The sequence below is a fragment of the Magnolia sinica genome, chromosome 9, assembly GCF_029962835.1.
Source record: "Magnolia sinica isolate HGM2019 chromosome 9, MsV1, whole genome shotgun sequence".
NCBI classification, from domain to species: domain Eukaryota; kingdom Viridiplantae; phylum Streptophyta; class Magnoliopsida; order Magnoliales; family Magnoliaceae; genus Magnolia; species Magnolia sinica.
Genome location: NC_080581.1, coordinates 81,530,579 through 81,557,576, shown reverse-complemented (window position 1 = coordinate 81,557,576; position 26,998 = coordinate 81,530,579). Strand labels below are relative to the sequence as shown.

The 26,998-nt window shown below is 38.6% G+C and overlaps 3 protein-coding genes and 1 long non-coding RNA gene across 4 annotated transcripts; 1 reads left to right on the top strand and 3 right to left on the bottom strand.

The window, feature by feature from the left end:
* On the top strand, positions 1-26,998 carry LOC131255237 (receptor-like protein 33). The gene is made up of 3 exons (XM_058255929.1): positions 1-218; positions 3,479-6,590; positions 26,957-26,998. The coding sequence occupies exons 1-3, from the start codon at positions 1-3 to the stop codon at positions 26,996-26,998; spliced, it is 3,372 nt and encodes a 1,123-aa protein (XP_058111912.1).
* On the bottom strand, positions 8,204-9,389 carry LOC131255856 (pre-mRNA-processing-splicing factor 8A-like). Its single transcript, XM_058256743.1, has 4 exons — positions 9,156-9,389; positions 8,835-8,996; positions 8,549-8,746; positions 8,204-8,458 (listed from the first exon to the last, which is right to left on the bottom strand). Exons 1-3 carry the CDS (start codon positions 9,159-9,161, stop codon positions 8,606-8,608), a joined length of 309 nt encoding a protein of 102 aa, XP_058112726.1. The 5' UTR covers positions 9,162-9,389; the 3' UTR covers positions 8,204-8,458; positions 8,549-8,605.
* Positions 15,454-17,029, bottom strand: LOC131255858 (uncharacterized). Its single transcript, XR_009176485.1, has 3 exons — positions 16,784-17,029; positions 16,475-16,583; positions 15,454-16,095 (listed from the first exon to the last, which is right to left on the bottom strand). It is a non-coding gene; the product is annotated as an uncharacterized LOC131255858 (long non-coding RNA).
* On the bottom strand, positions 21,996-22,655 carry LOC131255855 (uncharacterized). Its single transcript, XM_058256742.1, has one exon. The coding sequence runs from the start codon at positions 22,638-22,640 to the stop codon at positions 22,224-22,226; it is 417 nt and encodes a 138-aa protein (XP_058112725.1). The 5' UTR covers positions 22,641-22,655; the 3' UTR covers positions 21,996-22,223.

Below are 26,998 nucleotides of genomic sequence, written 5' to 3'. Positions count from 1 at the left end.
ATGGCATTCCTTGCCACCATTGCCTCATTCTTCACTATCCCGGTATTCCTTTCCCTTATGGGGAAGAAAAGAACGGCTCTTGAGAAGGCGGGGCCGAGCCAAGAGCGGCGTAGTAAGAAGAAGGCCGATCGGAAGGGGGATGCAAGCTCGGAAATCCGATCCAAGAGGCGGAACGATTCCCAAAAAGATGAGGCGCTCGTTGAAGACCCATTTAGGATGTAGTGTACGTCATCAATTAGGACCTATATGTTGAGATGGTCTAATAATCTAAACAGTCCATATTCTTATTACTACAATAAATAATGTATACGAGCCTATGATCACTCTTCATTTATGATCCTAACATTTGATTTTTGGGATTGAACACTAGCCATTGAAAATTCTCCCTCCAAACTTCAAGGTTCATGTATAGACAGAGACAGTTGTAATACATCCTTTTAGTATAATTTTATCATGATGGCTTTCATAGAATGGAATCTAGAACATGGACAGTTCTGATCATTGGACCTATCGGCCTGTAGGCTTCAGTGGACGTTTCTAAATCCTAAGTGGCAAGAGAAGCAAAAGAAAATTTTCCTTCTACGGTGATTGAGACTTGAGCCTCAACCACAATTAAGGCAAGGGGATCTCCAAGGAAATAAAAAAGTGCTTTCATGTGACGATCAACTGGTAATTAATTACACTGTGGTCATATATGACCATAATTATGTTTTGTTAACATCTTGGGTTCTGTGACCTAATCAACAAGTTTGATGACAAATAAACATTACAGTGGGTCTGATGAAGTTTTATGGGTGAGAGGTTTTTTATTTTTATTAAAAAAGTTTTTTTTAATAAAACGTTTTCTTCTTTTTTAAAAAATAAAAAATAAAATAAAACCTATTCTTCATATCATGGGGGGAAAACTATACAAGACAATAGACATTCCCTAGATTTAAATCACCACTGTTTCCCAATGGTGTGGTCCACTTGAGATTCAAATCTACATGGGGCTCATGCCCTGAAATGAGGTGCCAATATGGAGGGCCTAGATTAGGTACTTCCCCTTCCTGTTCCAAGCCCGAGACAGGTTGGGCTCCGAGGGGCCCATGCGATGTATGGATTCCATCCACTTTGTCCATCCATTTTTCCGAATGATTTAGAATATGAGCCCAAAAGTAAGATAGAAAGTCTCATGTAGAGCACACAAACAGGATTAAATTCTTACCGTTAAAAAGTTATTAGGGACCACAGAAGTTTTGAATCAAAATGATATTTGTTTTTTCACTTCAACCATGTGTATACGACCATATCAACAAGTTGAATGACAAATCAACAACATGGTGAGTCGTAAAAAGGTTTCAATGATATATAGGTGTCCTTAGCACAGCTGCTTCCTATGGTGTGGCCCACTTAAGCCTTGGATTTGCCTTATTTTAATCTAAAATGAAATGGAAAAATGGATGGACAATATAGATAATGGTGGGGGTAGTACCTAATCCGTGACCCCAAAATGGATGGAGTACAGGTGGATAAAACACATAAAGGTGGATAAAACACATAAATTATGATTGGGTCACAGAGATTTGACACCAGCTGGCTGGCTGGTGTAGAGCCACCGGCCAAACCATGTCCAAATGAATGCCCTAAGGTGAGCTAGCAGTACCCAATCCCATTCCCAAGAGAAGAAATGTGTAATGTTTACACGTGTGGAACTTTTATAAGACCCACACCGTTTTTCGGATCATTTAAGGCCTGAGCCAAAGACAGATGAAGATGAAAAGCTCAAGTGGATTGGAAGAAAGTAGGAATTTAAGGCTCACCCTTGAAAACTTCTTAAAGCTAAAAGAAAGCCCAGATTAAGCAGATATTTGTGTTTTCTCTTCATCGAGGTAAGTACGATCTTATGAATAAGTTAGATGGTGAATAAAAGTAATGGTAAACCCTAGAAAGGTTTCAATCGTAGTCGTTCAATCCCAAATTCTTTCTTGGCTGCGGTTCGCTTTGAGCTTTGCATCTGCCTCAATTTTTGGCTCGTGCCTAAAATGACCGGAATTATTTATTTATTTTTATTTTTATTATTATTATTTTTTAAAATGTATGGATCTAACACATGCATCATGGTGCGGTCCACAGCTGGTGCCTGGTGGTTGTACACGTCAAAACACTCTCGGTCGATAAAATCGGTGTACAAAAGAGGAAAAACGTATATTTTCCGGAAACGGATGGGCTACTCCCCTGCCACCAGCCAATGGCTGGTGGTCGGTGCTCTGTGGGTTCCACCATGATGTACGTGTTTCATCCATTCTGTCCATCTATTTTTCCAGATAATTTTATGATATGATACGAAAATTGAGATATATTACAATATCAAGTAGACTACATTACAGGAAATGGTGTTGAATGAACTTCGACCATTAAAAACCTTTTGGGGGTCATAAAAGTTTTGGATCAAGGTGATCTTTGTTTTTCCCTTCATCTGGGCCTGTATGACCTAATCAATAGATTGGATGTCAAATAAACAGTACAATCGGCCTTAGGGGGATTTTAATGGTGGATATCCAATCACTATTGTTTTCCTGTGGTGTGGTCTATCTGAAATTTATTTCCCTCTCATTTTTGAGATTGAAAGGCAAAATGATATGTAAAAATGGATGAATGGAATAGATGAAACACATACATCATGATGGGGCCCACAGTTTCCATATAGACGCTGCGCCTGCGCCTTTTACGGGAAGCGGATTGCGCAGTGAGTAACTCACTTACCTTGCGTACTGAGTAAACTCTATGGGGTCACCATGATTTATGTATCTGATCTGATCCGTCCATCAATGTTATCAGATAATTTAAAGGTCTGAGCCCAAAATTTAAGCATATATAATGGTCAAATGGACCACACCACAGGAAATAGTTGAATTGAACTTTTACCGTTGAAAAATTCCTAGGAAGACAGAAGTTTCAGATCAAGCTTATATTTGTGTTTTCCCTTCATCCATGTCGGTTTGATCTCATAAACAAGGTTGGATGACAAATAAACATCACTGTGGTACTTAGAAAGGTTTCAATGGTGGAAATCAATACTTTCAAGCTGTGGTATGCTCCACTTGAGCTTTGGATATATTTTAATTTTTGGCTTAACGCCTACAATCATCTCTGTAAAAACGGATGGACGGCGTGGATAAACCCATCAGAGTTCCCTTCTGTTGCATGCCCGTGAAAGGTCCCGTGGGGGGCTCTCTACGTGGGCCGTGCTTCTTCTTCTTAAACGAATCTCTGCTGTCGGTGATTGCATGTGAGTGTGGTCCACATAACGAGTAGTTAGGATTGATTTAAACGCTCCTCTCTTCCCTATATAATGCCTCCCAACCTTCTCTCTTCCTGCACATTCCAAATCCCTCCAAGAAAATCAAATGGATCTCCTCCACCCTCTTACTAATAAAGCCTTTTCGTTTCTCCTTTTCTCTTCCGTCCTTTTCTCTTCCTCTTTTGTCTTTGCCAGTGTAAGCAACAGTAATGCCTTGTCAACCCAAGAGCAATGCATTGAAGACCACTTCTCTGCTTTGCTCCACTTGAAACAGAGCTTTACTTTCTCTGCTGTGTACACCATGACTACACTGTCCTCTTGGAATCCTGATAACAGGGATTGCTGTTCTTGGGAAGGCATCACGTGTCATGGTGCCACTGGTCACGTGACCAGTCTCGACCTCAGCAAGCTCCTTATCTGCGGTCGGATTGATTTCGTAAGCCTCTTTCGTCTTCAGAGCCTGCAGAAGCTCAACCTCGCTTCCAATGCGTTTGATCCCTCTCCAATCCCATCTGGGTTTGAGCAGCTCACCAGTTTGACCCATCTCAACCTCTCTCACTTATCCTTTTATGGCCAAATCCCACTGGAAATCGCCCGCTTGACCACTTTGGTGTCCCTCGATCTATCTAACAATGTTTTGTATGATGTCTTGAAACTCGAAAACCCAAACATTGGGGAATTCGTCCAAAATCTCTCGAGTCTGAGAGAACTGTATCTCGATGGGGTAAACATTTCAGCGGAGGGTAGCGAGTGGGGCCTGGCCTTATCCTCGGCGCTCCCTCTTCTCCGCAAGTTGAGCTTGACAGATTGTTATCTTTCAGGCCCCATCCATCCTTCCCTTTCCAAGCTCCATTTCCTATCTGAACTCTACCTCAGTGGAAACAATCTCTCTTCTGTCGTACCCAACTTCATAGGGAACTTGTCTTCTTTAACGTCACTAGCTCTCAGTGATTGTGGAATGCATGGAAAAATTCCAGATAGTATTTTCAGGCTGCCAAACCTACAAACCCTGGATGTAGGATACAATCCACTCCTGACTGGTGAAATCCCTCCAAACAATACTTTCCGGGAGTTGTTCCTATCCGACACTGGATTTTGTAGCAACCTACGGGATTCATTGAGTAATTCCAAACTGCTGACCACGCTAGAACTCAGTAATTGCTTTCCACGAGGCCCATTTCCATCATGGCATGTGAAGCTCGAGAAACTCATGTATTTGGATCTTTCAAACAATGGTTTCAGCGGACCATTGCCATCATGGCTTGTGAAGCTCGAGAAACTCATGCATTTGGATCTTTCAAACAATGGTTTCAGCGGACCATTGCCATCCTCTCATGCCAACCTCAGCAACCTCGCTCATTTGGACCTTTCAAACAATGGTTTCAGCGGACCATTGCCATCATGGCTTGTGAAGTCGGACAAACTCGTGGTTTTGTATCTTTCATCCAATAATTTCAGCGGTCCAATCCCTTCTTCCTATGGCAACAAGTTTCAAAATCTTCAATCGCTCATGCTTGACAACAATTCACTCAGTGGGACCATTCCATCATCATTGTTTTCACTCCCATCATTACAAAAACTGGGTCTCCGAGGTAACCAATTTACTGGTCAACTTGACCAGTTCCAATACACATCATCTTCAGTGCTATCGATGATTTATTTGTCCAACAATTCACTAAGTGGGACCATTCCATCATCATTGTTTTCACTCCCATCATTACAAGAGTTGTATCTCCATGATAACCAATTTAGTGGTCAGCTTGGCGAGTTCCAGAATGCATCCTCTTCACAATTAGGGAGGATTTACTTGAGTAACAACAGCTTGCAAGGGCCTATTCCGAGATCCATCTTTGCACTCATCGAGCTTGATAAACTCATGCTTTCATCAAACAATTTCAGCGGTGATGTGGACCTTGGCAGCTTATTCCAAAACCGTAAGTACCTCCGGTACCTTGATCTTTCAAATAACCACTTCTCAGTTGGCGATAGCAGAAGCAATTCAACCTCCATATCCTTCCCCAAAATTCAACGGTTGTCATTAAGATCTTGCAACATTAGCAAATTTCCAGATATCTTGAGAAGCCAAGAGGAGATGGAATATTTGGACCTTTCCAATAATAAAATTAATGGTGAAATACCCAATTGGATATGGAAGGTTGGAAATGGGACTTTGTATTATTTGAATCTTTCTTATAATGCTTTGGAGGGATTAGTGCCACCACTGCTTGATCTTTCCATAAGCTCATTGCAATACCTTGACCTAAGCTTTAACAAGCTAGAGGGCTCAATCCCAATCCCTCCACTTGTCATCACATTCTATTCACTTTCGAACAATAATTTTAGTGGAGAAGTCTCACCACTTTTTTGCAATGCTCAAATAGAAGTCCTCATTTTGTCTGACAACCGCTTCAATGGTTCGATTCCACCATGTCTAGGCGAAATCAGCATTAGCCTCACTGTTTTGAATCTTGGAGGAAATACATTTCAAGGCATCTTGCCTAAAACATTCAAAGAGCAATGTACTCTAGAGACTCTTGATCTTAGTCGAAATCGGTTAGAAGGGCAGTTGCCAAGGTCATTGGCCAATTGCAAGAAGCTGGAGGTGTTAAACCTTGGAAATAATCAAATAAATGACACCTTTCCTATTCTGTTGGAAAACTGGTCCCAATTGCGTGTTCTCATCTTGAGATCCAACAAATTTCATGGCACTATTGGACAATTCCTAACAACTCGCAACTCCCCACTGTTACAAATCATCGACCTCTCTTCTAATAGCTTCACAGGTAGCTTGCCATCAAATATGTTCAAGAGTTGGAAGGCAATGATGGAGGAGGGCAAATCCCAGTCTCAATTTCTTAGCAAAAGATCTATCGGTGGATATTACCAAGATAAAGTGACTATCGTGAGCAAAGGGCTAGAAATGGAGTTTGTAAAGATCCTTACTGCTTTTACCGTAGTGGATCTCTCAAACAACAAATTTTATGGGGATATTCCAGTATCAATTGGGAATCTAAAGTCACTGCATGTGCTCAATATATCATATAATCATCTCATTGGCCGAATTCCAGCATCATTGGGAAATATAAAGGAACTTGAGTCATTAGATCTCTCGCAGAATAATTTATCGGGTAAAATCCCTGAGCAACTTACAAAGTTAACATTTCTTGAAGTATTAAATCTTTCACAAAATCTTCTTGTGGGTAGCATACCACATACTCAACAGTTTCTTACATTTACGAATGAATCTTTTCAAGGGAACTTGGGATTATGTGGTCTTCCACTATCAAAGAAATGCGGAGATGACAAGGTTTCACTACCATCAGCACAATCAGAAAGCAAATACGATCGAAAATCTATGTGCATTGGGTTTGGAGCTGGATACGGAGTGGGATTGGGAATTCTTTTTTGGACTCTAGCACTTTGGACAAAGGGAAAGAGAGAATGCATTATGTTTATTGATAAAATGCTTTTGTTAATATTTCTGTGTAAGGCATTTAGTCTAATGCTTCGATACTAAGCTAGGTGAGGTACGTTTCTTTTTGTAAGGCCCACCCAAATGATTGTACATTATTTTATTCATATCAACACAGTTACAGGTGGTGTGCTCCCACCTTTCTGTAAAGGGTTTAAAAAAAAAAAAAAACCAACTAGCAGAATGTAGGAACAACTCAAGGACACTAAAGCACAAAGGGAATGAAGATGGTATTTATATTATTATATTTTATGTATTCAACTAAGTATTATTGTGCACACATTTCATGCTTTTACCATCCCATTTGCAGACCATGGTGTAATAGAAAACTGGTCTTTGATTGAAAATTATACATGTGGCATGTTTCCCGTGAGATATTATTGATTAGTTAAACCCAACCTTATAAAGTCCTTAGATAATGGATCGTACTTACCAACTTAATTGATGGACCAAATAATTTACATGGTTGTGATCCACAGAAGTTTTGGATCAAGTTGATATTTATGTTTCCCTTCCTCCAGGTCAACGTGACTTTATGAACAGGTTGGATGGCAAATAAACATCACGGTGGGCCCTAGAAAGTTTTAACCGGTAGGGGTTCAATCCCCATTGCTTCATGTGGTGTGGGCCACTTGAGCCTTTGGTCTGCCTCCTTTTTGGGCTCATGCTATAAAATGGTCTTTCAAAATTAAAGGATAGCATAGATAAAACATATACATCACAATGGGCCCCACAGCCCCTAACAAGACTGGTTGTCTCTAGTTAGGTCTTGGTAGGGGTAGTACCTCGTCCTGCCTACTATTACGATAAGTGACTATGGTGAGCAAAGGGCAAGAAATGGAACTGGTAAATATTCTTACTATCTTCACCGTAGTAGATCCTGGAAATAACTAATTTCCCAAGGATATCCTATAATCAATCGGAGATCTAAAGTCACTGCATGTGCTCAATATATCTTACAACCATTTTATCAACTAAATTCGAACATCATCATCAAGCATAAAGAATCTTGATTCATTAGATCTCTTGAAGAATAAGTTGTTAGGTGAGATCTCTCTACAACCACTACAACAACTGCAACTTGGCGCTTTAAAGCGCCGCTAAATCATCTAAAAGCGCCGGCAGTTATAATAGCGGCGCTAACAAGCGCTGCAAATGGGTATCTCGGGAAAACTATTGGCGTGCTAGAGTTTTAGCGGCGCTTGTCTGAGCGCCGGTAAGTGTAGTTCACGACGTCAAAAATTCACTCTAAGCGCCGGTAAAGTAGTTTCTAAACACTTTTTCATGAAAAAGCGCCGAGAATTCTACACAAGCGCTGGTAGAAGCTTTTGTATAGATTTCAAAGGCCCTGGCATACCAGTAATTTTTTTTTTAATTATATGTAATTCAATAGAAACCTGTATTTTTTAAATATTTGAAACATAAAAATGATGCCATACAAATAAAACTGAATATTAAACAAAATTTATATTACTGGACAATAAAAAAAATATAATATTTATTACAATACACATCTTCAATTTGATGAGTTAGCTAAAAAATATTAATGTTAATTGATAACTAATACAACGGATTTCCTTCACTTGAGGGTTATCTGGGGGGCTTATGCCATACAAATATCTTGCAATTTGAGTCCGAAGATTTGCTATGCAAACAAACTTCTTCAAAATGTTCTTGGGCATGAAGTATGTGTAGCCTGTCTCCTGTAATCAGGCATTACTCACATAAGTTCAGTTTCCAGAACCTTGAAAGTTAAAAATTGCATACAATGGAAAATAGCCATAATTATTTACCTTAATGTCCTCGGTGTTCACATAAATATGATTGACTCTAAGATATAGATTCGTTGCTCAGATTGCTCTCACACGCCAATTAGTTTTAGAACCAAATGCTGCTTGCTCATAGGGCCTGGTTGTGGTGACAATGAGTTCATCGCCGTGCACAATTGTTGTCCTTGTTTTGACTGCTATAAGTTGGCTTGCTTCTTTCGCCTGCAAATAAGATTTGCTAAAGATTATTAGCCAAGTGAAACCGGCAAAGAAGCTTCTCAGCTTGATAGACTTTTATTAAACACATCACCTGCTTCTCAATCTCCGCAATCTGTTGCCTCTGTTGTGAAGGTGGAGTTATCTCAACCCCCAGTATTATATCATGAATTTCAGACTGTGTCAATGCCGAGGTGTTTACATTATTCTTCTTGGCATAATCTGAGAGCATAAGATCTCTCAGAGCAACCTTAACCTGCATTGAAGGAGATATTAGCAACTCTCATAACAATGACATGCAATGCCAACCTCACACTGGACATTACAATAAATGCCATAGATGGAACTTTCATGTCATAAGTTGCTTTGAGAAAGTAAGATAGTAGGAATCTTCTCATGATGCTGAAATGCTTACCTCCATAGTCCTTGTTCTCAGCAAAAATAGGACACCAAGAAGACCTGTAGAGAGAAGGATAAAATCAGGCAAATATTTTTTTAAGGTACAATCAGCAAAAATATTTACCAAACAACAATTTCATCGTAAATCTAAAACCACTTGATACCATCCTTCTAGCTTATTTGAGGTCTCCTCATCAATCTCACATCCAAAACCAAAATATCTATCATAAGAAACATTATAGATCTTCTTCTTTGCTTCTTCCTCACTGATAAATCATACATTACGAAAATAGTAAAACAAAAAGCCCCCAATTATCAAAATAATTAAAACCATGCCATTCCAAACAAGAGAGGCTAAAACAAACAATATGCAAAGAAGAAGAGATTAGAAAAGAGATGGGATTGGTCTATCCAATTTTCAAATGTGACCCACCTGATGAGTGAACGGGCCTGATTTGTTGGCCTGGGCGTGTCAACAGTGCGTCCCACTTGTTGAATGACCTGGATCTTGAAGGTGTACCACATTAGCACATTTATGGGGAATGTCCTCTTCTGTCTGATTTTCAAGTCTCTGAATCATATTGATCTCTTACATGAACAGAAGAAACCGCAAGAAACTAAAGAAATCACATTGCCAAGATGGGTGTACACATCAATTCCCAAATAGGGATTAGGAACAGAGTAGAAAGAGGAAATCAAGATCAGAAAAACCTGAAGTCTCAAGTGTCCGAGATGTCCGACATTTGAGACTGGAATTTGAAATTCAGACTCCTAAGCCTTGAGGTGGACTCTGATTCTACAACTGACATCAATAGAAGACAAAAATAAATAAATAAGAGGAAAAGCTTGGATGGGATAAAGGAAGACTGTTAGCAAATATCTGAAAGTATCGTCTCTGGTTGCCCATTAAGGACTGTCTGAAAGAACTTAAGGACTGCATTATAAGAATTCGAGTTGGCATATTCAACCATTACTTGTCCACAAAAAACTTAAGGACATCCCTACTGATACCTTATAGGCACACAGATCTGATTTGATGTCAATTGTCCCTTCGATCTGGGAAGCATATACATGAGGGCAAACATTTTTTGAGCAGTACTCTTTCAAATGCTCTGTTGCCTCTGTCCAACCATGAACTAGAACCTGCAATACTCTAATAGAGGAATATCTTTACTGGGATGAAAAGATGGCATGCTTCTCAATATGCGAAAAAAACCAATCATGGTTTGTCACTACATGCTTACATGTTTCTGAGTAAACAATTAAGAAGAAATTAAAAAATAAAAATAAAAATTGCCTTCCAAAAGGAATTCAAACCTGAAGCCATGGTGATGGGATCCTGTAGTAGGTGTATTCTTGTGGAACATCCTGGTTCCTAGCAAGCCTCTCTAAAATTTTAACACACTTTGGAAGACTACTCCAATATGCTTCATGGTTATTTGAAACTGTGTCAAAACCCCCAGATTACACTCATCTAGAAGCTGTGTCATGCGATCTGACCTGAAAAGAAATGTAGCTAAAACAGAAAGTCAGATGAGCATAAATAATCAACAGGGCCCCATTAGAGGTAGAATACAGAATCCCTACTTACCAGCCATCTACATTGACAACATCAGGATTCTTCCTATACAACCACAGAAGACATAATGCAGCCTTTTTTCTCACAAGTGGTCTGCAGCAACTGGAAATCTGATGCAGAAAATGCATCTCCCCATCATTTATGCTCTTTATTATAACACAAAATCTGACAGACACACCCAACAGTTTTATCTCAAAAGATATTCGGTTAACTTATATTAATATTACATGAGGTGCTCCAGCTATCCGCCCTTTGCTTTACCAAGCCATGGCGTAATTTGATAACCCATGCTTTTTCACCTGATATTCAGTTTTACCAAGCAATGTATCTTCTATTAGAGTGACATTCAAAAGCCCACTGGAAATGGTATTTCAATGCCTGGATGGACATTTATTTCTTGAAGTATTTCAATGGGTTGGGAATACCTTGATATTCCTCCTTCCGACAACCTCCTTATTGTCAAATAAACATTTGCATATGTTCTTACAATTTCTATTGTAATTAGGAAAAGATGAGATGAAAAAACAAACAAACAATGTGATGAAGAACAAATTGATTGTAATTAGATAAGATGCTTATGCTTATGAATGAATGACAAAATAGAGGTTCCATTTTGAGGTTGTCCCTTCTCATTAAAAATGAATACTTCAATAATACAGTTTTCTATTAGCTGATGACGTAGGAAAATCACTTTTCTTCTAGAGAAATCTGTGAACAGTGGGAAAGAGTTGCGTTAAGGAAAAAGGAAGATGTTCATAGTGATCAATTTGGATGTGAGGTTCAGGCCAGCGATTCTCGATCTAATGCAAACCACAAAAATCAGTCCCATGAGACCACTCAGACTGAAGCAGAACAATCTGAAGATGCATCGGATCATTCTAGTTCAAGCAATGTGAGCAGTGCAAATGAGAACCTATCTACCTACACTGCCACTTATGTACCAACTTGAGCTTATAATGCAGTGAATATGCCAACTCCAGGTCACAGTATCACCAGCAAGCTTGCAAGGAACTATGGCTAGCTGCACAAAGATGAACTCAATTAAGAGCTAAAGCTTTTCAACCTCTCATTGTGCGGGCATGGTCGTGTGAGATTAGATGAACTCAATTAAGAGCTAAAGCTTTTCAACCTCTCATTGTGTGTGCATGGTCATGTGAGATGAGATGAACTCAATTAGGAGCTAAAGCTTTTCAACCTCTCATTGTGCGGGCATGGTCGTGTGAGATTAGATGAACTCAATTAAGAGCCCTACTCCACTGTACTCAACTTGTAAGCCCAAAATTGTCAGGGTAAGAACATATGACTACAGCTCCAAAATTTACCTCTCCATAGGCTTGATTTTGATGAAGTTTGAATCAGAATCCCCATCTGCATTCACAACAACATGAGATTAATTACAAAAGGAATGCACCTAAAATTCACACAAGTAAAATAGGAGATCAACACATGCACACCCGTCAAGCTTTTGGCATAATCAGTTCGACCACATAAATAGAAAGCCACACTAATGCTAATGCCATCATTAGGCTAATGCTAATGCTGCCAGAATCAATAACACATTTGACACTTGCAGAAAAGAGTTGCAGAAGGCAATGGCAGTCCAGGATTGGAACAGAGCACATTGCAAAAAGAGACTCACCTCAAGACTGCATTTTCAAAAACCCTCCAGAATGGGGGTTTAGATTAGATTAAAATCCAAATACACCAAATTCCAATTGCCAAATGCACCTTCAAACTGAAATCCCTTCAAATACACCAAATGCCAAACTGCCAAAGACACCCTAATAAAACTGAAATCCCTTCAAATACACCAAATGCCAAACTGCCAAACACACCCTAATAAAACTGAAATCCCTTCAAATACACCAAATGCCAAACTGCCAAACACACCCTAATAAAACTGAAATCCCTTCAAATACACCAAAAAAGATATTCAAAAGTTGAGGTAACAAAGAAACAGACACTACCAATTTGTTTATTACTACAGTAATTTTTTTTTGGGCTACAAATTCTCCTAGACTCAGTAAAGCATAGTAAAAAAAAATACACAAATAAAAATATATTTTAGCAAAGACACATGACTAAAGGACTTCATGTTCAAGGTTCTTCTCTCCTCTTGCTAGCTTCCGAGACCATCTGGCACATGTTAAAAAAGCTTTCTTTTCCATTAGCTTGATGGATGGCAAGTTCACCCCTTTTTTTCTTGTTTCTTCTTTGCAATAATTTTTTGGTTATGGATTTTTTTTTTTTTTTTTAAAGATAAAAATATATTTAAAAAGAAGAAGAAGAAGCCTTCAAGTTAGTTCATCCATCAAACACAAGGAAACAACAACGAGCATTTGCAGTCTATGACTTAATTAGCAAATGTAAGAACTTCATTAATTCAGCATTTCAACTACTAAAAAATTCACCAAATATCCAATACCATTCTAAAAGAACCTCCAAAATCAACCAATACACACCCAAGGAACAAGCAACCAACTGCAGTTAAGAACTGCCAAACCGTGAATTGGCAGGTGAATTGTAACAGAAGGGAGAACCAATGAAGAACAAACTTTATCAATTCAATTGACTTAAGACGCACCAAGGATCGAATGTCAGTACCAAGCCTACAAGGGCTATATCAATTCAATTGCAACTTTGGTTCCAGTGGGAATTATCATTTCTATTGTGAAGATGCCCACAAAGGCCATACCTTAGCCTGAGAGGCAGGTCGATTGTTGAAACAATTAATGCAAGTAGAAGATGTTAATGTTAACATATCTTTATTTTGCTCACATTATTTGATGTAGAGGATGTTAATCTTAACATATGAATGTAAGGAAAAATGCTCACATGCACTTTGATTGGCACAGGTAGGCTGTGGTAACCCATGGATCCAGGTACAACCACATTTTCTACTCAGATCAACAGTGTATGCTACTAATCAAAGTGCACATGGCCACCTTGTAGTTTAGTAAACTAAATGCAATTAGGCTTCTGAGATGATACTCCAAAAATAAGAAAGAAAGCAAAAATGGTCAGCTTTCAGGGAAAGCCTAAAGAACAAAGATACATGATGCTTGTAGTAGTAGCAAGTTCCTGGGATTTATTCATTTGATGGCACGTGCAAAACACAAGCATGATACACACATACCAAATATATTAGATGGAAAATATTACATATGGATTTTGTGCTTCCTGAGATTGCAAGGACTCTAACTGGGACTTTTACCAGCTTGGTGAGTGAGGATGCTAACGGTTATGGTTCTGCATGTGCCGAGATGAAATCTAGTAAGTTAGAATCCAAATCCATGCAGCCAAATGACACCTAATAATATATTTTTTTTTTTTTTTAAAAAAAAACCAAGATAGTCAAGTGTAATTACCAGCTTCCTCTGATATTGACTTTGTGACGCTCAAGCCTTTCTCCCTCCTCCTTTACCCGGGCTTGGGACTTACAGAGTCTATCTCATTTTCTATACATAAAAGTTGCTTATATCAATGTCTTATAGGATTCATTCCATCACAAATTCCTATAGTATGTAACTAATGCTTAAAAAGTGTAAAATAAGATGCAATTCCTCTTAAATACTTCTAATCAAACAACTAAAGCAATGAATATTTAGAAGTTAATAAAATTTTAAAAACCCTTAAATTCCTTGAAGTAGAGACTACATGTGTGCCGTGAAAAAACATGTTTAACGCATTTCCTTTATACCATCAATGCTTTTAAATAGAATCCTCTCCCGCAAACCAAACAGAAAAGTCATCAAAGTTGAAAAATCTTCAAATTCTCAAATTCACAGTGATTTTATAATAACTGGCTAATTATATATATTCTAAGTAATATCGGCTAGTAAAAAGTATTCGGAGTCAACTCACCCTTATTAAAACAAGGACAAAGCCGGTCCACCTGCGAACGCATCAACACCATAAATGCCATCTGATCAAATGGATACGCCCACAGCCCCATCTTTGATAGCTAAGCGGATGTGCTAGGAAGAGGATATTCAACGATGGATGGTGCACAAGAACTAGAAGAGGTTGCTTCAACCTCACAGTGGTGAGAATCTCCCAAAACAGAGAATTTTATAGTATAATAATTAATAACTCTCCAAGTTCTTTCACCCATGGATGCAGTAGAAGCTGTTTACAGGACAAATTTTTATAGTATAATAATTAATAACAGTGTATATTATATAATGTTTAAGAATAAGGTTTGAAAACTCATAATTCAAGTTAGAATTGGCAAAGGCTTAAATCCTAGTTGAATTGAAACTCTACTTGGTTGCCTTTATCTAGTTTTGGATGAAAAAAAAATCTTCTCTATGAGCTTTCTGTGATCTGTTTTGTCATTCTGCACTCTAATTTGATATCTTCTGTACAAAGCATCTTCTGAATCAAAACCTGAACTTTTCGATGGATATTGTTAAGCATGCCACATTGTCTGGCATTAGCTCCACTGCCTCTAGAAGATTGGGTAGAAGCATTGATAGAGACAGCCCTTTCAAATGAAGCAATTTAATTCATTGGTAGAGGTATAAATATTGAGATGCCATCTGCAAGCTTTTACCAATAAACCAGAAAGTTCACCTGATTATCCAATGAGGCAAAAGCTCAAAAGGCTGATCATTTTGAGTTGCACCATTCCGTAACTGCCCCCCTGATTGCTGAACATTATTTTCTACTGAATGCAAACGTCTTAAGGTTGCTGCAATGTGAAATGAAATGCTGCTTGCATACAATAGCTCTCCAAATAATTAAATACATCTCTGGGGAGTAAAACAAGAGAAGGAAATTCACCATTTTCAACCAGCACTTATAGCCCTATCAATTTGGTTTAATAAATGATGAATATATTCTTCTGGCTTATATCTCTCTCCACAGTTACCAGTAGAAGATACCTTTGCAGCCAATTCCATGTCCATCACACTTAAAGATGCATTATGATATGAACTGCCTGCAGTTGCAGAAAAATTTGGCTCATCTTCAATATGGTCTAGTCTTTTCAGATCAAAATTTCCATCTAGAAACCTAAACACAATTTCAACTTTATATATATCTCCACTCCTGAGGGACTCATGACCATGACTAAGTGAGATGGATTCATATATCTGACAATTGGGACAACGTTCCAAGCTTCATCATTCTCTCTATTAGAAAATAAAAATAAAAATTGGGATTGCGGCATTTACTGTTCCGGATAAATTTTATTTTATTTTTAAATAGAAACTCCTTTCCAAAAATCCTTGGAGACCCAAAAAGGAATATGCCAATGGATTTCTTTGCAAGCCTTTCCTAGATCCATCGAGACATCAGCACCTGCAGAGATCAATTCAATAAAATTGATCGTCTCCCTCCAGCAAATTTGTTCACATCCTAGACAGAGAGGTTCCTGATTCAATTGAAGAGATCTTGAGACATTTCGGTGAGTTTTTCAAGGACTTTATCTAGTTTTGGATGAGAAATTCATGAGAATGCCGAAACTTAAACAGGAAATACACAAATGTTTGAACCAGCATTTGCTCATCCTAATCAACATTATATGTGGGCCACCTTTTGGTGATCATATTTGTTCTTATGTGGGGGCTCCATCGTGGGTCAGAGGCACTGCAAAAAATCATCCCCATTGGTTGATCCTAATATCTGTCTGGGCCCACAATACCAGCAGCTTATAATACCTAGATATGGCCAGCATGTATGATTGATGTCCTTTTAGATTTGAGCATAAGTAGCTAATGTAACATGAATGGACTAATGGTCATGCTATATACCTGTTGTGCAGTGGTCTTCTGTGAGGATCGACAATCAGAAGACTGGAAATCAACTGCTTCGTGGATGAAGAGATGGTCTTCCAAGTCTGTCATCAAAGCTGAAGTCACCCTGTGTGGAAACCATTTCCCATAAGAAACAGAAATGCAAGGAAGTATACCAGCACTGAGTGTGAAATCATTTCACACAACAAATTGTTTATATGTATTCGCATCAAACAACATAGAAAAATCCCTAATTAGGGTTTCAACAATGTAAATCCCTAATTAGGAAATCACTAAGGTTGAAATTGATGAAATCTAGACTCTTACCTATTTCAGATCTTCATCATAATCACTAAGGTTGAAATTGATGTCTGCATCGACTCCCCTGAACTTAATGGCGGCTCGATCGTAAGCCCTGAAATTAGGGTGGTTTGCCCAAATGAAAATTTCGGAAAACCAGTCTAAAAACAGGGGCCTTCTCCCAAAATGACAGCAGAGAGACAAGATAGAGTCGGGGGCTGGTAGAAGGAGAGAGTCGTGGAGTTGCAGAGAGAGAGAGAGAGAGAGAGAGAGAGAGAGAGTGAGTCGGAGGTAGGAAGAAGGAGAGAGTCGCGTGGGGGCTGGGAATGAAATGAGGGTAGGCCGCGCCGGTAGGGTTTATATATATATATATATATATATATATAATAAAATAAAGCTTCGGACACCAAACCATTAGGGTAACAGGAAATCCCTGTTGACCAGATAACGGAGGATCCGGACTCCTATGATATTCATCCGTTTTAACACCTCATTTTAAGAAATGAGCTCAAAATGGAAGCATATTCAAATCTCAAATGTGCCACATCACAAGAAACCGTGTGAATTGAATGCCTTCAGTTGAGAACTTCTACCTATTTCATTTCTTTAACAAGTTCTCGAATATCAAAGGAAAAGAAGAATCCTCATACCTTGAAAGACCTCTCGCGAGCTTCTGCGTTTGTCGAGTTGAGAGAGAGAGAGAGTGAGAGGGGTCCGTTTTGAATGTATTACGGTACTACGTCGCTGCTCTTCGTTGCGCAATCAGAACTCAAAAAGGAGGGAAAGGACCAGGGCTCGTGGTTCTGGGATCTCAACCGTTGATACTCCATGGAGCTGAAAGAGAAGGCTGGTCCTAAACTCAAACAAGCCATACCACCAAAAAAACATATGAAAAACCTCTAAAATCACGTTGCATTAGCCACCTCAATATTGGAATGGCCTAACTTTCTGGGTTATCCACCCATCCCGATCGCTGCATCTTATGAATGAATTGAGTGGCATATGCAAAGTAAGCGGTCTCATGCACAAACTGGAAAGAATTAATTGTGGGCTTACCCATCCCAATTGTACCTTGTGGTTTGGCCCACCTCTTTTTTTGATCGCCTAATTTTTGGTACACAATATGGTCGAACCGGAGCCGATCGATGGCTAAGAAGATAGCCAAAGTCGAAGTGGTATCTGATTCCTGTTATACTAAGAATGATGAATCACCTTTAACATTATATAGAGAACCTCAAATTCCATACTCCATGGTTGTAGTTGATAAGTTTCAACTAGAGGCAAAAGATTATGTTGTCAATCATGCAGGGGTCAAATGCGCCACTTGCCATTCTACCTATTTCATTTCTTTTGCACAACCTTAATATTTGAAATTAGGGTGGTTTGCCCAAATGAAAATTTCAGAAAACCAGTCTAAAAACAGGGGCCTTCTCCCAAAATGACAGCAGAGAGACAAGATAGAGTTGGGGGCTGGTAGAAGGAGAGAGTCGTGGAGTTGCACAGAGAGAGAGAGAGAGAGAGAGAGAGAGAGAGAGAGAGAGAGTCGGAGGTAGGAAGAAGGAGAGAGTCGCGTGGGGGCTGGGAATGAAATGAGGGTAGGCCGCGCCGGTAGGGTTTATATATATATATATATATACACACACACACACACACAGCAAGATATCCGTTGGGTAGGGTCTTACATAGCGCCGCTAAAAGAGGAACGCAAATGCCGTTTATACCTCCTTTTGTTGTAGTGAACTTACAGATCTCTCTACAACTTACAAAGTTAATATTGTTTATGATGTTGACTCTTTCACGAAACTATCCTGTAGGTAAAATATAGCAAATTCAACAATTTCTTATATTCATGAATAAATCACTTACAATTATGTAGACGTTAACATTAACAAAATATAGAGATACTACCATTTCACCACCGTCAACAACACAATCGAAAAGTAAATATGATTGGGGATCCATGGGTTTAGAGTTGGATACAAAGTGGGAATGGGAATTCTTTTGTGAACTCTGGCACTTTGGAGCTAGGAGGAGCAAAATATCTCAAGGGAACTGAAGCATGGGAAAGAATAATGTTTTCGCTGTCCAGTTTTGAAGTCTAAATTATAATAGAAAATCCATCTTTTCCTGTTTCGAAGTCTAAATTATAATAGAAAACTTGTCTCTGATTGAAAATTGGTGTAACATATTTTATGTTAGATACCACTAATCAGTTGAGCACCACCCACCTGGGGAGTCCATAAATCAAGAGCCCCACCTTAGTCCACAATCATGAATCCTACCAACCAGCCTGATTTTTGGACCAGATAATATAGATGACTGGGAGCCCAACTGATCAATGGTTGAAATCTGTTCCAGCGTGCAATCTTGTGATGTTGTTATACACGCTTCTGTGTTGATCAAACCTCACCAAATGTCATTCACAACTAGAGTTGTACACGAGTCGAACTGAGTCGAGCTGGGCACAACTTGACTTGGCTCGGCCACTAGTTGACACGAACTCGAACTCGAGCCTGACTGGCTAGCTCGGCATAGTTCAGTCAGTTGCTCGGGCCAGTTCGAGCCGAGATCGAGCATGTGTGGCATTTTCTCAAACACAAGGAGTGCACCTTCAATTTCTCAAGGTATTTTAAAACAGCAGCAACAATTTACAGGTATTCCATCAAACACTCAGTAGGCAACATCAAAATCAAGATACAAGTATATTTAATTCTTATCCATACCTTCCTCACCACCAGCCGACACTTTGTTCAGTCATTTCATCAAACACTTGGTGAGCAACATAAATATCAAAATAACCGAGTCACTGAACTAGTTCGATTCGAGTTGGGGTTCGAGCCGAGTCGAGTCCAACTCGGCTCGAAATTTTTTCGAGCTCAAAAAATCAGCTCGACTCGACTCAAACTCAGTTTTGAACAGAGTTAAATCAAGCTTTTTCGAGTCGAGTCGAGCGAGCTAACCAAGCTAACTCAGTTCGTGTACAGCTCTATTCACAACTGTTATAAACGCTTCTGTGTTGATCAAACCTCACCAAATTTCATTCACAACTATTATAAACGCTTTTGTGTTGATCAAACCTCTCACAGATGTTCGACTTACAAAACCCTTCAACCCTCACGATTGATATCATCAATGCATCCTTGTACTAGCAAATGAAACAGTAGAGTCCGAAGAATCTGAATAAAATGTAGCTCTCTCTCACTGGCGTGTAGAGTCCAAAGAATTTGAATAAAATATATTTCTCTCACCGGTGTGTAGCAGCAAGATACACTGATTGAGTCCATCCATATACTGGATCCTCCATTAGTGCAGAATCTCAATGTTAGAATGTTTTAGACATTGATAATGGCAGAAAGATTTGAAAACAAAAAAAAAAAAAAAAAAATGCCTACATTCATCTATTGTATTTCTCAAAATTCAAATCACACCAAACATAGCAGAGCCAACAATCAATTTCCAAAATTTCAAAGCAACTAATGATTCCAGCATGATTCAAGCAATATCCAAATGCATCCTTTAGTCAGGGAGGAAAATGACACAACTGCCTGCTCCCAAGACAATTTTTCCATTTGAATCCAACCGAGATAATCAGGAGATTGAAAAGTGGGCCACACTTACTCTGATGTTAGAAGATTGGAGGTCGCCAGAGGCCGACGACCTTCACACTGGTGATAAGAGTCATCCACTCTGAATTGCACTATAGGCATTTCATGTCGTTACCGAAAAGAACAATGGATTAATCCGACAATGCTGCAGCTCTGAATTGCACCATAGTCATCCACTCTGGCTCATCCCATATGCTGCCCAGAATGAAGAAGGGATGAAAAGGACTCGGACCCATTTTCATTTTATTCACGCTTTTGAGGTTATTTCATAAACGAGCGCAAGTGGTACATTGCCCTCCATTTATGACAAGGGGACAGTTGCTTGACGCAGGACGTGAATTTAAATATGATATGCAAGATTGCAGACTTAGATCACACCAATTCAGAAACAATCACACAAATTCCACATCTCACAAGAAAATTCAAACATTCAATTAAAGGGGAATCTATGCGGGTCTAAACCGACACAGGCTAGGACTGCACCAATAAAATTATAAGCCAAATAATGTCAAAGGGAAATAAAATCAATTACTCATGCATAAAAATCAGTCCCTAATCCAAAGGATTCTCTAATTTCAATTCAAGGAACCCTAAGGTGATAAAAATGGGCAAATCAATTAGGGATCATGTAATATAGGGTTAGGATTCATGTAAAAACGGCTATGAGAGGATAAAAGATGATAAAAACATGAGTCAAAAGATGATCCCGCGTGTGGACAGCAACAATGACCCAGACGGACGTGCGTGTGATCTCGGCCGCACGTGTGTGGGGCCCACTATTCAGAAAAAAGCCACCTTGGCCCTGGTTGGCCAGGGATGGACTCCAAAACCTCCAAATCTCAGCTCGATCCGATGTACGGTTTGTGCGTAGTGCTCCGCCGAAGTTTCAGCTCGCTTGCGGGCCGAAATCTAGAAACCTTCTTCAATGAAGAAATCTGATACAACAAAAGGACAAATTCGAAATATGAATGGTGGGGGAAGATGGAAAGAAAAAAAGATGATGGAAGATGGGGGTGAATTGGGATCGATGTGGCTTCGCACCACAGTAGTTATCCCTTCAAAAAGGGAGGGCTTCGCACCCACTTTTGAATTCTTCCACAACTCATGAAGAGAACAGAAAAATAAAGCAGGAATTTTTTTATTAACTTCAATGAATGAAAAGAACTACAAGGGATGCCTATTTATAGGGAGAACCCTATACCCAAAAACTCGCACCATGTGCGACACCTATTACTTGGCGATAAAGTAAACTAAAATAAAAACCAAACAAGGAAATCTAAAGCGTTCACGATGTTCTAAATAATAACAATAAGTAAAACCTAAAATATAAAACTAATCCGACGAGTGGGCCACGATCATGAGATCCCATGGTGGGCTATTCTTGACTATCGGGCCACTTTTCTGAACCAAAACTTGTCTTTTAGCTAAGAGGCCCTCCCTGAACGTCGTCATCGAGCCAGATCGATGGTAGGGTCCTCCTTCTGCGTATGTACGTGCATAGGGGTGGTGGTGTGCGGGCGTGCGTGTGCACGATGTCCTCATCATTGCTACTTTAAAATGCGAACTTGTGAATAACAAACTGTAATTTGCATTTTGGGTACATCCAAACAACCCTTATGAGGAATTAATGAAAGTAGAAGCAAAGATGGGATTTTTTGAATTAATTGCAATAAAGATCACCGCCCAAGTCATGTAACTTAGTTGCCTATTTTCTAGAAAGATTGGACTTCTTCTCTTTGATTTTCTATAGATCATACACAAAATACAACCAAATTCTAGGCCCTATGTAATGTAGAATACAATACAAAAATCAAAGAAAAAAAAAAAATTTACCCACTATAACTTGTGAAGGTAAAAACTTCTTATCTCAACTGCCTGTAACAGCTGTAAGCTATGGCGACTGACACAACTGCCCCAACGACTGCAAGGGCTGCATATGTGTCCTCCCATTCCCAACTCTCGAACCATGTTGGCATTGCACACGCTTTGCGAGTGCAAGCCCCTTTGCCACTATTGCTTGCTCTTACTTTGTTGCTCTTCACCCCCTCTCCATTGACTTGATTGCTTTTAATTTTTTCCTTTGGACTTGGATTCTGGCAACAAGAAGAGTTTCCGGCACCTTGGCAGCATCCAACCACATCAATCTGGGTCTCATGCACATTGCTTCCAATCTCAACTGCTTGGGTAAATTCTTTTGCACTTTTCTCTGCATCGGTTTCTTCATTAAGTTGAAATCTGAGGTCCTGGGCCTTCTTTTGGTCCTCCTCTGACAAACCCATCTGACCCCTGAAATCAAATTCAACATGCACAAATCAATATATACATTCAAACACACATATGTGAATAGTTAGGCACAAAACATCCACTACTAGAACCTATTCTCGGTAAAACATCCTCGAAATATTAGTATAACTTCTTGTTAAAATGCCAGAATTGACAATTGACAGCATATGATTCAATTCAGACACAATTGAAATGAACCACAGCATATGATTCAATTCAGACACAATTGAAATGGTTCATGATTAAACATGAATTCAATGATTAACTGCAATAGTTTTCTTAGATGGGTGGAAAACTAACTGCAGGTCATGCCATGAAAGAATTCTCACCAATGCATGATTGGTCTGGACAATTAATTTTGTACCCATTTATCTCAAAGAAGGTAACAACTTCTAAAATTCATTGAGTAAAAGCCCCTCAAGCTAAAAGAAAACAAAGATCCATCAATGCAATAGATAAAGAGTCCCTATATAAAGAAAGTTGCACGGACATAAGCGAATCGGCCATACATTAACACATGAACCTATTAAACTTGAACATTGATATGTGTGTCAGCAGTGGACACAAATATAAAGATGAGATCAATGGTTGCTTTTGAAAGTCAAATTTGCTGAATGTCCATAAACATTATTTAAAATAATAAAATGTTTATTGCAATTACTGATATACAACAACCGAAATTATAGCAGTAGTAAATGACCCAATGACAAATTATCTATTGGTAAAATGTATTCCACGGCTAAAACATAATGAACATTATGATTTATGTGAGTCACTTCTTACACATCCCTAATTGATTTCCTAACACCCATTTCCATTTTGAGTGTAATATTTGAAATTTTCAATTCCCACTATTAGGTGTGGCAATGGGTCATGTAAGGTTGGGTTTGGGTCGGGTTATGTTCCAATCATAATGAGATTAGGTTCAACCCAAACCCAACCAATTTATTAAAGTGGTTGAAAGGCCAACCCAAACCCAACCCACATGACCAATTTAATTAAAAAAATATAAAAATAAAAAAATATTTTCATTTTGTAGAAAAAATATAAACAATCAACCACATATTTAGATCTCCTAATAAATATAAAATAAAACTCTTACTACAACCAAATTACAACCATCATAACTTAAGTTTATAGTTTTTAAACTTACATTATATTATAATATAAATACACATGTAGCGAGGAAGCAGGGGGAAATATATTCATGACTGTCGGGTCCGGCTGAGCAAACCAAAACCCAACCCATTTGATTTCGAGTTGACAAAGCACAACCCAAGCCCAACCCATTTGATTTCTGAGTTGACAAAACACAAACCCAAACCCAACCTATAGGGGAAATGGGTCGACCCAAACCTCACTTTTTGAGTCAGTCCGAGTCGTGTTGGCAGGTTGGGTCAAGTTTTGCCTCTAAACCCATAATGAAAAATAGGCCTGAACAAAATGCCATGGAAGGCCATATATAGAATCATAGAAGAAGTGCGGAAATAGGTTCTAACAACAGCACCACCCAATTTGGAAATAAGTGTCACATATATATGAGCATGTCTAGCATGCAAATTTTTTTTTTTGATAGATATATAATATTAAATTTATTGAAAAGCCCGCCGAAGGCGAGAAAAGAAGGGAATATGCGAATATCATAAACTGATTTACCAAAGGGGGGCTAGGAGACCTAGGGAACAAACTGATAGGAAAGAGATTTCACATTATAATTTGTAAAAGAACTAAATTCTTCTATTGAAGAACCATCAGATGGAAAATGATAGAAGAAAGCAAACAAGCTTGCAATTTGCAATGAATTGGTTTAACTCGAAGCTTTTATCGCTTTATCCAAAGAAGAATAGCAATGACCTTCTTTGGATACTTTGCCCTCTTTAATGAATGGAATTTTTATTGAAAAGCCACAAAGGAATTACAAGAAAGGAAAAGGTAGAACCAGAGATAATACACCTTATCCAGCTAACTTGAAGCTAAAATGCCCACACATATGCTCATGTGTATGCATGAACGCATATACATGCACTCACACACAAACATATACATGCACACACACCCATGCGCGCACGCAACATGCACACGTGACTGCCTAGAATAAAATCACAATAAGACACAGATCTCAACTCTCCTGACATACATTTATAGGACTTTTAAGACACCCAATTTTATTAAACCATCTATAATGGGTTCTAATTTTATAATTGAGGAAGATGTAAATTGATTAGTTTTGATCAATTAGGAGATCAAGTTATTTCAAATTTGTGAAGGGATAAAGCCCCCGAGCTTAATGGTTATCCTATATCTTTCTTTCAAGTGTTTCAAGAGGAAATATTTCGGTTGATCATTGTTTCTCTTTTCATGACAAGGAAATTACCTGGGCTCCTTGTAGAAGAAATTTGAAAGATGAAGAGAAGGATGAATTGGTTAGCTTGTTAGATATGCTTTCAAATTGTCATTCATCCATCTCTGAGGTAGATTCAATGATGTGGCTAAAAGATAAATCTGAAAAAATTTCAGTAAAATCATTTTTTATGATGATTGATGGCAGTCAAAGAGATCATCCACATCACCATTCAATATTTCTTGACCCACTATTGGCCAAACCACCTAGGCACCAGGTCCAACAGGTCAACGATGACTGCATTTTCCCATAAGGTGACCATCTTCTATATATGCCCATATGTAAACCTAGCAAAGGCATTCAAGAATTTCTATTCCACTTTGATGAGAGTTTCTTGTAGTTTATTCGGAAAGGTCATGACTCCTCTCATTGGATATACCCTCTCTTTGGGCAAGTGAATTCCCAATAGTTCCCTCTTATTTATCTTTTTTTTTTTTTGGAAGTTCCCTCATATTTGACTTTGTATTTGTATTTGTATTTGTTGTTGTTATTCATAAATTAAGCTTCCCCGATTTGTGTTTTCCTACCTTTGTTTTTTGTGTTCATAAACAGCCCAATACAGGTCGATACAGAGCCGTATTAGTGGTGAATGATATGATACCTGAATCTGATACACCATCAGCAACATCAGCAAAATTAGACGGTTGATATTAAGATCTTGCAACATCAGCAAATTTCCAGATTTCTTAAGAAGCCAAGAGAAAATGATTTATTTGGACCTTTCCATTAATAAAATCAATTGTGAAATACCCAATCGGATATGGAAGGTTGGAAATGGGACTTTGAATTATTTGAATCTTTCTCATAATGCTTTAGAGGGATTAGTGCCACCACTTCAAGATCTTTCTATAAGCAAGTTGCAATACCTTGACCTAAGCTTTAACAAGCTAGAGGGCTCAATCCCAAACCCTCCACTTGTCATCAGAATCTATTCACTTTCGAACAATAATTTTAGTGGAGAAGTTCCATCGCTTTTTTGCAACACTTATATACAAGTCCTCATTCTGTCTGACAACCACTTCAATGGTTCGATTCCACCATGTCTAGGCGAAAACATCATTGGCCTCACAGTTTTGAATCTTGGAGGAAATGCATTTCAAGGCATCTTGCTTAAAATATTCAAAAAGCAATGTATTCTAGAGACAATTGATCTTAGTCGAAATCAGTTAGAAGGCCAGGTGCCAAGGTCTTTGGCCAATTGCAAGAAGCTGGAGGTGTTAAACCTTGGAAACAATCAAATAAATGACACCTTTCTTATTCTGTTGGAAAATTGGTCCCAATTGCATGTTCTCATCTTGAGATCCAACAAATTCCATGGCACCATTGGACAATTCCTACCAACTCGCAACTCCCCATTGTTACTAATCATCGACCTCCCTTCTAATAGCTTCACAGGTAGCTTGCCATCAAATTGTTCAAGAGTTGGAAGGCAATGATGGAGGAGGGAAAATCCCGATCTCAATTTCTTAGCCAAAAATCTGATAGTATATACTACTAAGATAAAGTCACTATCGTGAGCAAAGGGCTAGAAATGGAGTTGGTAAAGATCCTTATTGCCTTTACCATAGTGGATCTCTCAAATAACAAATTTTATGGGGATATTCCAAAATCAATTAGGAATCTAAAGTTACTGCATGTGCTTAATATGTCCAATAACCATCTCACTGGCCGAATTCCAGCATCGTTGGGGAATATAAAGGAACTTGAGTCATTATATCTCTCACAGAACAGCTTATCGGGTAAGACCCTTGAGAAACTTACAAAGTTAATATTTCTTGATATGTTGAATCTTTCACAAAACCACCTTATAAGTAGCAAACCACTCAACAGTTTCTTACATTCACGAATGAATCTTTTCAAGAAAACTTGGGATTATTTGGTCCACTATCAAAGAAATGTGGAGATATCAAGGTTTCACTACCATCAGCACAATCGGAAAGCCAATACAACTAG